Source organism: Gorilla gorilla, chromosome 10 (assembly GCF_029281585.2).
Source record: "Gorilla gorilla gorilla isolate KB3781 chromosome 10, NHGRI_mGorGor1-v2.1_pri, whole genome shotgun sequence".
In the NCBI taxonomy this organism is placed as follows: Eukaryota; Metazoa; Chordata; class Mammalia; order Primates; family Hominidae; genus Gorilla; species Gorilla gorilla.
The window spans coordinates 71,905,008-71,918,140 of NC_073234.2; the positions used below are offsets into that span (position 1 = coordinate 71,905,008).

A 13,133-nucleotide genomic window follows, 5' to 3' on the forward strand; every position below is an offset into this window, starting at 1 on the left:
TGTATTAAAAAGATAATTTATTATTACAGTATAGAGAGAATTGGAAGGTTGAAGATTAGAGGTTGTTGAAGCAATGTAGTGATAGATTGTGGCAGTTGGGACTAGGAACGTACTTGGACATAAGGAATTTCTCAGTAGGCCTGAAGAAGAGAAGACAGGCAGATTTAAGAGAAATTTAGAAATAGCTTAAGTCTAAGGATATAACCCATGTTTCTGGCTTGTGTAGTTGGGCTTATGGTGTTATCATTAAGATAGATACAGGAGGAACAATTTTTACAGGGTGAAGTATTCATTTTTGGACTTGTTGAGTCTGAATTGTGTTTGGAATGTCCAAATGAAAAGGTAACAGAAGGCAAGGGGTTATACATATCTGCAGAGAGATCTGGGCAGAGAATCAAGATTTGGGATAAATCAACATGCAGATTGAAATGGAAGGAGTGGGCGATCATTTGGGGAAGGTGTGGAGGTTAAGGGGGAGACCTAGTGCGGAATCTTGAGAGAAAGATGAATTTGCACAGTAAGCCAAAGAGGGTCTTCCAGGTAGAATGAAAATTGGGGATGTGATATCACTTAAGTCAAGGTAAGAGAATGTTTCAAGAAGAAGAAGAAGTGATAAGCAGTGTATTTTCTCAGAGGTGCAGTTAGATAAGGACTGAGGAATGTCTGTCAGTTAGTACTAAGGAAGTTAATTACCTTGCTCAGAGCAAATTTAGTTAAGAGGTGAGAGTTGGGTGAGGAAGTAGTCACAGTAGATGAATGGGGACAACTCATTCTTTTAAGTTGGCTGTAGGTGTGCTGCGAGAGATGTATTGTTGGAGTTGGACTTGAGTTTAAGGGAGAGTTCTGTTTTAAAGAGAAGAGACATACAGATATTTAATATTTTACTCAAATCAGAAAGAGTAGAAATTGAAAGATTGAAAAAGGGTCAGTTTTTGTGCAGTTACTACTAAAAAGGTACAGAAAATAAATTTGATTATCAGAGCTAAACAAGCTTAGAGGGCATGGCATATACATAACAAACATTCAGAAGCTTAATTTATCGATGGGAATACCAGTTTTATAACTGACATGGGGGTCAGAAAACTGTCATCTGTTTTGTCTATGACATCTATTTTTTTCTTTCAAATACTAAGTGCATGAGAAAAAAATCATAATTCGAAGGCTTCTTTGTGAGTGTGGAACCAGCAAGGGAAGTTTAATTGGTTGATTTTAATGGCAGAGGAAATCAACATATTAATGCTTTCAACTCTACTGTAGAGTAGTAGCTCCCTGCTGGACTGATAAATAGTGCTCCTGGTCAGAGCTTCTTTCTTTTAGACAGTATTCATGTTTACTGCCAGTTTTTCATTCTCTGGCCCTTCTTTTTCTTTATGAATGTTCTTTCTTTTGCCTATTCTTTGTATATTAATCCTACCCATTAGATTTCAGACCCAAAGTCTGTCTGCTCTCTTCCAGAGACATTATTTCTCTTATAGTGACTTCTGCAACCGTACGATTTATTCTATTATGTGTTGATTTTATTAATAAAGCCTTGATTACTGGGAATTCTTTATAATATTACCTATAGTATTATTTATAAATCAGTCATAAAAATTATGTAAATATCTAAGAATTCAGTTATTTGATTGGCTTTATAACATTTTTAGATGTAGATGACATACTGATAAATAGCAAGCAGCCAATTTTTAAATGTTTTGATTATAAAAATAGATAACATGGGAAATCTGAAGTTATATGTAAAGGCAATTAAAATTCATGATCTACTTTTAACATTTTTGTGTGCAGATGTTCAGTTTTGTTTCTTATATATCTTTTCCTGTCTCCCATAAAATTAGGATCCATGTGACCTTCTAGTCTTTTCTTATTGTATCAGTATCATGACTATTTTCTTATGTCATTAATTTTTTTTTTTTAAATAAAAGAGTTTCAGGCCAGGTGTGGTGGTTCACACCTATAATCCCAGCACTTTTTTTGAGAGGCCGAGGTGGGTGGAAGGCTTCAGCCGAGGAGTTTGAGACCCAGCCTGGGCAACAAGGTGAAACTCCGTCTCTACAAAAAATACAAAAATTAGCTGGGGGTGGAGGTGCATGCCCATAGTCCTAGCTATTTGGGAGGCTGAGGCGAGGAGGATCGCTTGAGCCAGGGAGGCTGAGATTGTGGTGAGCTGAGATCACGCCACTGCACTCCAGCCTGGGTGACAGAGCAAGATCATGTCTCAAAAAAAAAAAAAAAAAAGATTTTCAATGGCTACGTAAAGATGCTTCATCTTAATTTGTACATTGGATACAATGGGTTTGTTTCTGTCTTCAGTATTTAAAAATAACACTGTGAGAAATATCCTCATAATCAAATTTTGGTTAAAACCGCAGGTTATTGTCATAGGATACATTCCTCAATGGGCATTTACTTAGAAGAGGAGTGGTAAATTTCTTCTTCTTCTTTTTCTTCTTCTCCCTTCTCCTGCCTTTTCCCGCTTTCTCCCACCTTCTTTCTTCTTCTTCTTCCATTATTATTATTATTATTATTATTTGAGATGGAGTCTCACTCTGTAACCCAGACTGCAGTGCAGTGGCATGATCTTGGTTTACTGCAACCTCCACCTTCCAGGTTCAAGCGATTCTCCTGCCTCAGCCTCCTAGGTAGCTGGGACTACAGGCACGTGCCACCACACCTGGCTAATTTTTTGTATTTTTAGTAGAGACGGGGTTTTCCCATGTTGGCCAGACTGGTCTCTCAAACTCCTGACCTCAGATGATCCACCCGCCTCGGCCTCCCAAAGTACTGGGATTACAGGCGTGAGTGACTGTGCCCGGCCTATATTCTTGTTAGTAATGTATGAGCAGGTCATTTTACTTCACTGTCATTCATTATTGGAAGTGTATTATTTTTATATAGTTTTCAATTTAATAGAAAACGTTATCTTAATTTTTATATTTAGACATTATTCCTGTGATTGAATTACTTTTCACTTTTTTTCTTGCTGTTTAATGTGTTTTTGTATTTAAATTACCTTCCATTAGTAGTTTTTGTCAGGGCATGAATGGGGAAAGGAATAGCGTGGATAAATACTATGCTTTTTATTTTTAAGGGGGGATGAGAATGTTAAGTTGTTTTAAGGACATTTGTCAGTTATCCTAAATTTAAAGAAACCTTTTTATCTCTTTAAAGGATTCATGTATTCATTAATTTATTTATTCCTTAGCATGACTATATGAAGGAAGAGGAAGGTTTTCCTGAAGATGAGGCGACTGAATCGGAAAAAAACTTTAAGTTTGGTAAAAGAGTTGGATGCCTTTCCGAAGGTTCCTGAGAGCTATGTAGAGACTTCAGCCAGTGGAGGTACAGGTGAGTATCAGTTAACATTAAAAGTTCTGTAGTAAGTACAACTTCTGCGTGATCCAGTCAACAACATATAGAAATGTAGCCATGAGGAAGAATTTATCAATGAATTCTGCAGTAACTTCGTAACTTGTCTGTCTTCATGCCACTCTGTTGGCTCCAATTCTTATTAATATTCTCTATAGCCTCCAACTCAGTGCCATCTGTGCCTTTGGCAGTGTTTATTAAAACATTAATACATTAAACCAATGTTACTGCTTTGCTGCCCTTTCCTAAATATGTGACCTTGAGGAAGTTATTCAAATCTGTCTGTCTTAGTTTCTTCCATGAAATAGGGATCATACTAGTATTTACCTCCTAGGGGTTACTATACTGTTAATATTTTCATAAAATGCTTAGACCCAGTGCCTGGTACAGATAAAAGTATCCGTTAAGTAAAATAAATAATGAAATATATAAGAAAAATGTGTGACTATAACAATATTCAGTATAGTTTCTTTCCCTTTGAAGAGCTAGTAAAATAATGTATTTCACTTAAGGTTGACATTTTATTTGGTAAAATGGGTAATAAGTTGATTACTATTTCTGATCCACTTGTGATTAAGTTTTGTTAATGAAAATAGTGCAAGTTCTTGCAAAATCTATTTTAAGTATTTTGCCTTAGTGTATAATAGATTTTCTTTTTGTCAGATATTTTACTCAGTTCTGTGAATGAGGTGATATATTTAGGAGATTGCAAAGTAGAAGAGAGTTTTGTTAGCTATTTAGAGATGTTATTTGAGTTTCTGGCACACAGATTATTGTGGTTTCTCAGGATCTAAGAAATTAGGCTACCTTTTTGTTTGTTTTAAATTGGGCTTATAGCCCAATTTATATACATTTATATACAAATTATATTTATAGACATGGATGCATTTTTAATAATGAAGCAACTGTTTTCAAATTTGTGCTATAAGGCATGCTTACTTTCATCATTTATCCTATCTCTGACACTGTTTTATATAAGAAATACAAATTTTGTCAACTCTACTTAGTGAGAGATGCCCTTAAAATTGGAGAAATAAAATGCTTTCTTAGTAATGCAAATGTTTATGTTCATATTTGTATATATTAAACCTTAACTTTTGAGCTGTATTAGAAAAAATGCATAATAAACATTTTGAATAAAAACCTTCTATAGTATGCATTCAAATGGAAGTTACATTATTAGGCTTTTTCTTTTGAAAATTTAATCTCACTTAAATTAGTTTCCTATTCTTTGCTTTTTTTTATTGTTTTAATTCTGTTTTTCTTTTGTTGTTGGATTTCCCAGTTTCTCTAATAGCATTTACAACTATGGCTTTATTAACCATAATGGAATTCTCAGTATATCAAGATACATGGATGAAGTATGAATATGAAGTAGACAAGGATTTTTCTAGGTAATCATTTTTTTTCTTCTTGGAATACCTTTAGATTCAAATTGTTTTAAAAAGAGCATACCTTTTAAAAAAGAAAAAGTCTAACCTTCTAGATTTGGTTTGTTTTAGTTCTGAAGAAATAGTCCTGAAAAATTCTCATTAATTGCATGCATTAAGTGAAACCTTTTAGAATCATTTAAATAGTGGTTGAATTCTAAAACTGAGGTTCTTTGATTTAGCATGCTTTGTTTCAAAAAGTTAGGGGAATATTTTTCCTTAGATATGTATATCGTGGAAATTGTTTAATATTTGAAACTGGTTGAAATACCTCACTGATCTGTGTGAGCTGGAAAATAAATTGTCTAAGGATACATTGTATACCCTTATGACTTGATGTCTGTAAGTTATACCTAAGCTAAATCTTTATGTAAATAAGATTACTTTTAAACTTTTGGAAATATAGTACCTTAATTATACACTTTACATCTATTCGTTTGTATTATTTGGATTTCTTCAATGGAATGAAGATAATAGGTTTATAATATTAAGATTGCACCAAATAGGAAGACACATTTAGTTTTCAATTACAATCCAGGTTTTCCATTTACATAATTTTAGGGAAGTTACTAAATCTGTACCTGTATATGCTTCAGTTTCCTTTTTTGTAAAGTACAGACAGCAATTATAGTATCTTCCTCAAGAGGTTTATGAGAATTAAATTAGTCAACATTTGTAAATTGCTGTGTAACCTTGGGCAGGTCACACCACTGACTTCTTTTGGACTTCAGTTTCTTCATCTCTAATGTATTATTCAGTATAGTATTGGTTTTCAAAGAATTTGTTGTTGTTTTCAGCACCAATGCAATGCTTCATTTTTTTCCAAATGAAGTCTTATGTATTACATAGTTCGCCACATAAGCATGGTGAGGATATGCAGAAGTTTGTCTACTTGGCCTACTCCTGGTTCCTATCTCCTGAGCCTAAACTCCTGGGTTATTTGGAGCACAGTTTGAACTCTAGATGACTTTAAGACTTCATGAAGGTCTAAAAATCTGTAATTCCTATTTTAAATCAGATGAAAATTATTACACAGAAAAAAGTTATCATAGAAAGCACAGGACTGAATTTGATCATAGCCAGTCTATTATTCACAATGCTTCATTCTGGTATTAGAAAATTGCTTTGATCTAATCATTTGAAAATGAAAGGCCATGAAAAATTTTAAGCATCAGGTGATTTACTTTTGGTAGTTTGGTTGCATTTATCCTGAGTTACATAGACCTAGTTTCCAGTATGCCGCTTTAATGGTGATGTGATCTTAAGCCAGGTATTTACACTACCGTGAACACCAGTGGTTTACTTGAAAATCTGTGAAGCCATCCATTTATAGCTCCATGATATAGAATAAAGGAGATAATATTTGTAGAACATCTAGCATCATGCTTAATATATGGTGTTTGATAAACAGAGAAGAAAGACAATTCCTAATTCTTGATTTTGAGAGTTTTACATTCTTAAAAGAACATTCTGTCAAAAGTTTATGTAAATAGAGATTAAGAGGTTAAGACTTTTTCTGAGTTGCTTAGAGTTATTGATTATAGAGTTGCCATTATTAAAGGATACTGTGTTCAAAAACCTGTGAAGTCAGAAAGGCTTTTGGAATAAGGGCAAAATAGAACTTGTAATTTAAAGAGCCTTTGTTTTGGCCATGAGAAATGCAATTCAAGTTCTAATCGACATAATTTATTCTGCTTGAAATCCAAGTTTTTAATAGATCAGTTGATTTATATTTCTCATGTTTTGCTAATTAATTGGTAGGTACTAATGTTTAATATTTTGTCTTTCAGCAAATTAAGAATTAATATAGATATTACTGTTGCCATGAAGTGTCAATGTAAGTACACCTTCAACTTGCTGAATCCACATGTAGGTTATGGTTCAAACAATTGCCAAGCAAAAATAAAAATCACTGGTTGTACTTTAACTTTATTTTTCCTTTATAATATTTTCAAGTTTTACTGTGGTATTATTTAGTAATGCAAATTGTTTTACTCCTCAGCTTATATTCTTCAAGTTTCTTTTCCATAAAGAGAAGAGATAAAACTTTCACATTAGTATAATTAAAAGAAAGTTGGAGGAAATATTTGTGAATCAGCATTCTAGTTTATGTACATCCTTTCTGTCTTTTGTTGTTTGGAGTACTAGCTTTTATACACATGTTTCACAAGCATATCCTTGTGTCACTGTTTCAGTTTACCACCTTTTATGTTTACTCTTGCGTTTAAAAATACAGATCCAGTTATTTTAAGTTAGTGGTGATAGGTTACCCTTTTCTTTTTTCTTCACTGGACTCACTTGGTTATACTAGTAGAAGTGGAAAAATGCTAATATGCCAGATAGTGAATGTTTGAATCAATACTGTTTTCAAAAATAAGGATGCTTTTGCATGAAAAATATTTTATGAGTTACTGCTTAAAAATTACAGACCAAGAACTCAGAGAAAATTTTTACATTTTTAAAAGTATGAAATAATTTTACCCAATTAATTAGAGGTTATTTTCTGTGAGATTCTATCTCAGAACGACCTTGAATCTCTTTCTTTTCAGTATGTTTTTCCTTATGTTAGTGGTTTTAAGAGATAAAAAAATACTTCATTTTTAAACTTGTAGTTAGTGGTAATTCTGAATATATGATATTCTGCCTTATTTTGGATGTTTAAATACTGTTAAATTTTAGCCTTTTCTGAATAAAAGTTCCTATTTGTTGATTTGTAGCATTGCTTTACGATTTCTTTTAATCTCTAAAAATATTTCTTGGAATTAATATTTTGTGCAGCAGCCACTTAGTACTTGTGATTAGGTTCTTGCCGATATTTGCAAAGCTCTTCAATTCAGTGACGCTTATCCTTTTTAAATGAGATCTTGAATTATCTTTTTTTTTTTTTACTGGGTAAGAAGTAGAAAAAACATTATTACATTTTGGAATAATCTCCACCAAAGCTATATAAGGCTACTGTTTTAGCTTTTGGACAAATATATCAGAAGTGATTCTACATAGTTGGTGAGGTTTTTTTTTTTTTTTGCTTGGTGAGTTTTCTGTTAGTTGGCTTAATTTGTTTATATTGGGGATGGTTTGCCTCTAAGCATAGAATGTAAAACTTCTAATTCTTTTTTGTATGCAGATGTTGGAGCGGATGTACTGGATTTAGCAGAAACAATGGTTGCATCTGCAGATGGTCTAGTTTATGAACCAGTAAGTTTGATTCACGTGGTTTTTTGAAATACACGGGTTGAGGAATCGTACGCTTGAAGACAGATAGTTGCTTTTAGTTTTGTCTGAAATAGTTTTTAGTATAATTCTTTTATTTCAAAAGTAATCCATATTCTTTGTAATAAATTTAGGGGGAAAAACAAAAGTTATATTATATACCAAAATCTTGAGGTGACCATTATTAACATTTTGGATGTATTTTGGATGTGTCTAAAGTCTGTTTTATAACCTTTTTTAATATTTTTGTTCTTACTTTCCAGTAGTTTCCTTTTCACTTTTCTTCTAGTTATTATAGTGATGAGTTTTTTTCTTTTTCTCTAGTAATTTGGAAACTTTTATGTCCTGTTTGTATTCTACTATTACCAAATTTAAGTATTTAAAATATTTGAACTGTATTTCTCTTACAATCAAGAATAAGGCAGTATCTTTCTAAGAGGAGAAATGTCATGGGCATTACTACTTCCTTCCTCCTTTACACCTCTATTTCCCTCAGCGTGTGAAATGCTGACATTTTCTTATTATCTTCAGAGCACAAGTTGAATATAACATCGTAGATTTATCAGAAAATATTGTCACATTTCAGTGGCAGATACAGTGATAACGAGTCATGATCAGAACTAGCCCTAAAGAAGCTTTCGAGAATAAGCATGAGGCCCTCAGCAGCTAAAAGTTCCTCTGTTGGCATGGTGGTACTTAAATTTACGCATGCGTTCTTGAGTTCCTTTTCTTAATCATTGACAATTGTGAACCTTTCTTTTAGCAAATTTGCAAAGTGAAGAGTGAAGGTGAAGGAGGGGGAGTAGAGTGACTGAATGTATGGGGTTAAAGGAAAGAAAATGAAGTCCTTGGCCAGTTTTGATTATTGAATTAATTTTAGTTTACAGCTACAAACTTGATATGTGCCTTTTGACATATACATTTTAAATAGAAATTTCTACAGAAACAGTAACTTTGTTATTGCCACTCTGACTCTGCTTTCTGACCCGTTTTCCCACTCAAAAAATTGATTTTGAAGTAATTTTTTATGAGCTTAGTTACCTTACAGATTCATATATGACAGCATATTACACTATTATCTGCTCATTTTGATCTAAGTGATTATTATTATATATTTTAATATTTGTATTACATTTTATACTATTTTAAGAATACTTATTTAACTTTAACTTTGTTTTTTTTTTAATTTTCTGCCATTCTTACCTTATTTTTGTTTATCATTTTGAACAGGGACTGTTTTTTCAACTTTTAGTTTAGATTCATGGAGTACATGTGAAGGTTTGTTACCTGAGTATATTGTATAATGCTGAGGTTTTCAGGTTATGATTGATCCCATCACCCAGGTACTGGGCATAATAACCAGTAGATTTTCAACCCTTTTCCTTCTCCCTCCCTCCCCTCTCTAATAGTCCCCACTTTCTATGGTTGCCATTTTTATGTCTATGAGTACCCAGCGTTTAGCTCCCACTTATAAATGAGAACATGTGGTGTATGGTTTTCTGTCCTGCCATTTATTTGCTTAGGATTATTGCCTCCAGCTGCATTCATGTTGCTGCAAAGGATAAAAGTTTCTTCTTTTTTATGGCTGCATAGTATTCCCTGGTGCATGTATACCACATTTTGTTTATCCCGTGTACCACTGATGAGTACCTAGGTTGATTCCGTGTATTCGCTATTGTGAATGGTGCTGCAATAAAGATCGGAGTGCATGTGTCTTTTGCATACAATGATTTATTTTCCTTTGAGTATATACCCAGTAATGGGATTGCTGGATTAAATAATACTCTACGTTCTTTGAGAACTCTCCAAATTGCTTTCCACAGTGGCTGAACTAATTTCCATTTTTACCAGCAGCATGTAAGTGTTCCCTTTTCTCCACAGCTTCTCCAACATTTTTTTTTTTTTTGACTTTTTAGTAATAGCCATTCTGACTGGTATGAGATGGCCTCTCATTGTGGTTTTGATTTGCATTTCTCTTATGATTACTGATACGGAGCATTTCTTCATGTTTGTTGACCACTTGTATATCTTTTGAGAAGTGTGTGTTCATGTCCTTTGCCAACTTTTTAATGGGGTTGTTTTTTACATGTTCAATTATTTAAATTCCTTATAGATTCTGGATATTAGACCTTTATCAGATGCATAGTTTGTGACTATTTTCTCACATTCTGTAGGTTGTCTGTTTACTCTGTTGGTAGTTTTTGTTTTTGTTTTCTGTGCAGAAGCTCTTTAGTTTAATTAGCTCCCACTTTTCAATTTTTGTTTTTGTTGCAATTGCTTGTGGGGACGTAGTCATAAATTCTTTCCCAAGGGTGATGCCCACAATGGTGTTTTCTAGGTTTTCTTCTAGGATTCTTATAGTTTAAGGTCATTTAAATCTTTACCCATCTTGAGTTAATTTTTGTATATGGTGAAAGATCTGGGCCCAGTTTCATTCTTCTGCATATGGCTAGCCAGCACTCCCAGCACCATTTATTGAATAGAGAGTCCTTTCTCCATTGCTTATTTTTGTTGATTTTGTCAAAGATCAAATGGCTGCAGCTGTGCAGCTTGATTTCTGGATTCTCCATTCTGTTGAGGGGGGACTTTTTGAGATTTATTTTACGGCAAGAATGTGTAGGTATGTTTTATGGATTCTAGCATGACTGCCTGTATCTTCTGCTATTATCTTTTATTACCCATTTTCTCTGTTGCTCTGAACCGGGAAAATCCCTTTCACATGGGTTTTTCTATCCTATGAAATAAACTTATTTTGTGCTCTTTCTCAATTTGGTTTCATTTGTATGTTGTCTTGTATAAATTCATGAAAGTTTACAGCATATGAATATTAATTTAAAATGATTTAAGACGATAATAAAGGTTGCATCCTCATTTTTATGTTTCTTTTGGATGCTGAGAATTATTGTTTATGTATTATAATCTTGAATGTAGCCGCTAAAAGTCACTTACACTGTTTCTCTAGCATTCTGTCCATATTCTAACTGTTGTGGTCACTCTCTCTTTTTTTTTTCACATTTATGAGATGCCTGATTCTATCTTTTTTTTTCCGCCTACATCTCTTATCTTTCTAGCTGGATTTTAAGCTCTTGAGAATCATTAATTTCATTCTTTCATCTTTGTAGTTCTCAAAATGTATTGCAAAATGCTTTGCAGGTTTTAGGCAATAGTGATATGTTAGAATTAAGCAGTTGGGACAGTATTGTTGACTGTTTTCATTGTAAACAGTTTCTGCCATCTCTTCCAGTAGTTTATGGAGCAGGAAAATTTTATTTAAATTGTTATAATTAAAAATTGTATCTTAATGAGAAAGTTAAGAACTTCAAAATATTTAATTGTATACTTTTCATCAGTAATATTTAAAGTGTTTAACAATGCTTTTAGGAAACTATTCATTCCTTTGTGCTAATTTATATAAAAGTGTTTAAGAATTATTATTTTTAATATAAAATTATTATAAATATCATTTTAACTTAAAAATTTTTCACTCATTATTTTAATATGCACTCTGAATATTAAAAACCTAGCTCTGATAACTTTACTAGTTTACAAGCCATGATCATACAATATTCTATGATAGTTACTATTCTGCTATTTCTATTGCATTTAGTTACTATTTAAAGACAAGAAGAATTTTTAAAAGGTGGGAAAGAAAGAAATCTGACAGAGCTGAATTTGTGTATTGGTTGTTACTTACTATCTGTGATTTTGGAAAGTTTGTAACTTTTTGAGCTCCTGCTTCCTCATGTGCAAAAAGGGAAGAGGAGTAACAAATTCACGAGGTGGTTAGGAAGGTTAAGTGAGATAATGAATTAGCATAGGGCCTACAAAGTAGTTTCTTTATACCTTTGTGCTAAGTAAACATTGTACAAAGAAGGTTTTGGAATTCAAAGGAAAAATCATATAGTTGCCACTGTCAATCATTTTATTTATACATTAGCTGGAGAGTAACTGCCAACAGCCTTATTGGTTTGCTGTGTTGTGTTTTATAGATGTTAGCATTTTCCTTATGTGCTATAATGTGAAAAAGGTTTGGTAGCATGCTTTAGGCAAATTCATCAGGAGGTGTAATCAAAGGAAACATCAGAAAGATTGGGACAATTTAACTTGAAGCATATGGTTATATAAAACTTAGACATGAGGCTCTCACAGTTACGAGAGAGGCAGGTTCCAGATTGATGTAATTAAATTAAAAAATCACAGAAGTAGAGCTGTGAGCTAGGACTAGTAAAGTCGATTTTTTTTTTTTTTTTGAAACGGAGTTTCACTTTGTGTCCCAGACTGAGTGCATTGGCAAGATCTCTGCTCACTGCAACCTCCACCTCCCGGGTTCAAGCAATTCTCGTGCTTCAGCCTCTTGAGTAGCTGGGATTACAGGTGCCTACCACCAGCTGATTTTTTGTATTTTAGTACAGACAGGGTTTTTTTGTATTTTAGTAGAGGCGGGGTTTCACCATGTTGCCCAGGCTGGTCTTGAACTCCTGAGCTCAGGCAATCCGCCTGTCTTGGCCTCCCAAAGTGTTAGAATTACAGGCTTGAGCCACCATGCCCGGCCGAAAAGTGGATTATTGTTGCAAAATTAAATTGTGGATATAGCTACTATGAGAAGTTTGCATATTTTTCTCTGACTCTACAAGTAGCCAAGTCTAACTTTGATCATGCCTAGATAAAATTTCTTAAGTAGTTCTTTGTTGATCAATGCATTTGGGAATTACTGTGCTATTTTTAAACTCATTTCAAAAATTGTTGATTTTATTATTGTATTTTACCAGCAAGAATTTGGGCTTTGGATGCTTGAATATAACTCTGTATTTTTCTACCCCAATACTTGTGAATTTCATGCTAGCATCATTTAAATGATTTTAAGCCCTAGGATACCATTTTGTACATATGATAAATTGTCAACTTGCATATATTCCTGTAAATGTCGATAACTGTAACAGGAAAATATTTGTGATTCGTAAAATTTCTTTATGCTATTTTTCAGTAAAGATAGCACATTAAAATTTTAATTTGACTTATAGAAGTTGAATGTAAACCATGAATACTTGTTTTTAACAACACTTAAGTTTGTTTCCTGCTCAAAGAAAAAATTTTAAATTATGATGTAAAAGCCAAGAGAATTTGACA

The 13,133-nt window shown here is 33.1% G+C and overlaps 1 protein-coding gene across 2 annotated transcripts in view; it reads left to right on the plus strand.

Annotated features, from left to right (window-relative positions):
• The window catches only part of ERGIC2 (ERGIC and golgi 2), a 41,310-nt gene that overhangs the window by 6,368 nt on the left and 21,809 nt on the right, over positions 1-13,133 (plus strand). For both annotated transcript variants that reach the window (XM_031000732.3, XM_055357881.2), the window contains exons 2-5: positions 3,203-3,345; positions 4,652-4,760; positions 6,587-6,633; positions 7,921-7,991. In XM_031000732.3, coding sequence (XP_030856592.1) covers positions 3,240-3,345; positions 4,652-4,760; positions 6,587-6,633; positions 7,921-7,991 — 333 coding nt within the window. In that variant the 5' untranslated portion in view covers positions 3,203-3,239. The remainder of the gene's footprint in view (positions 1-3,202; positions 3,346-4,651; positions 4,761-6,586; positions 6,634-7,920; positions 7,992-13,133) is intronic.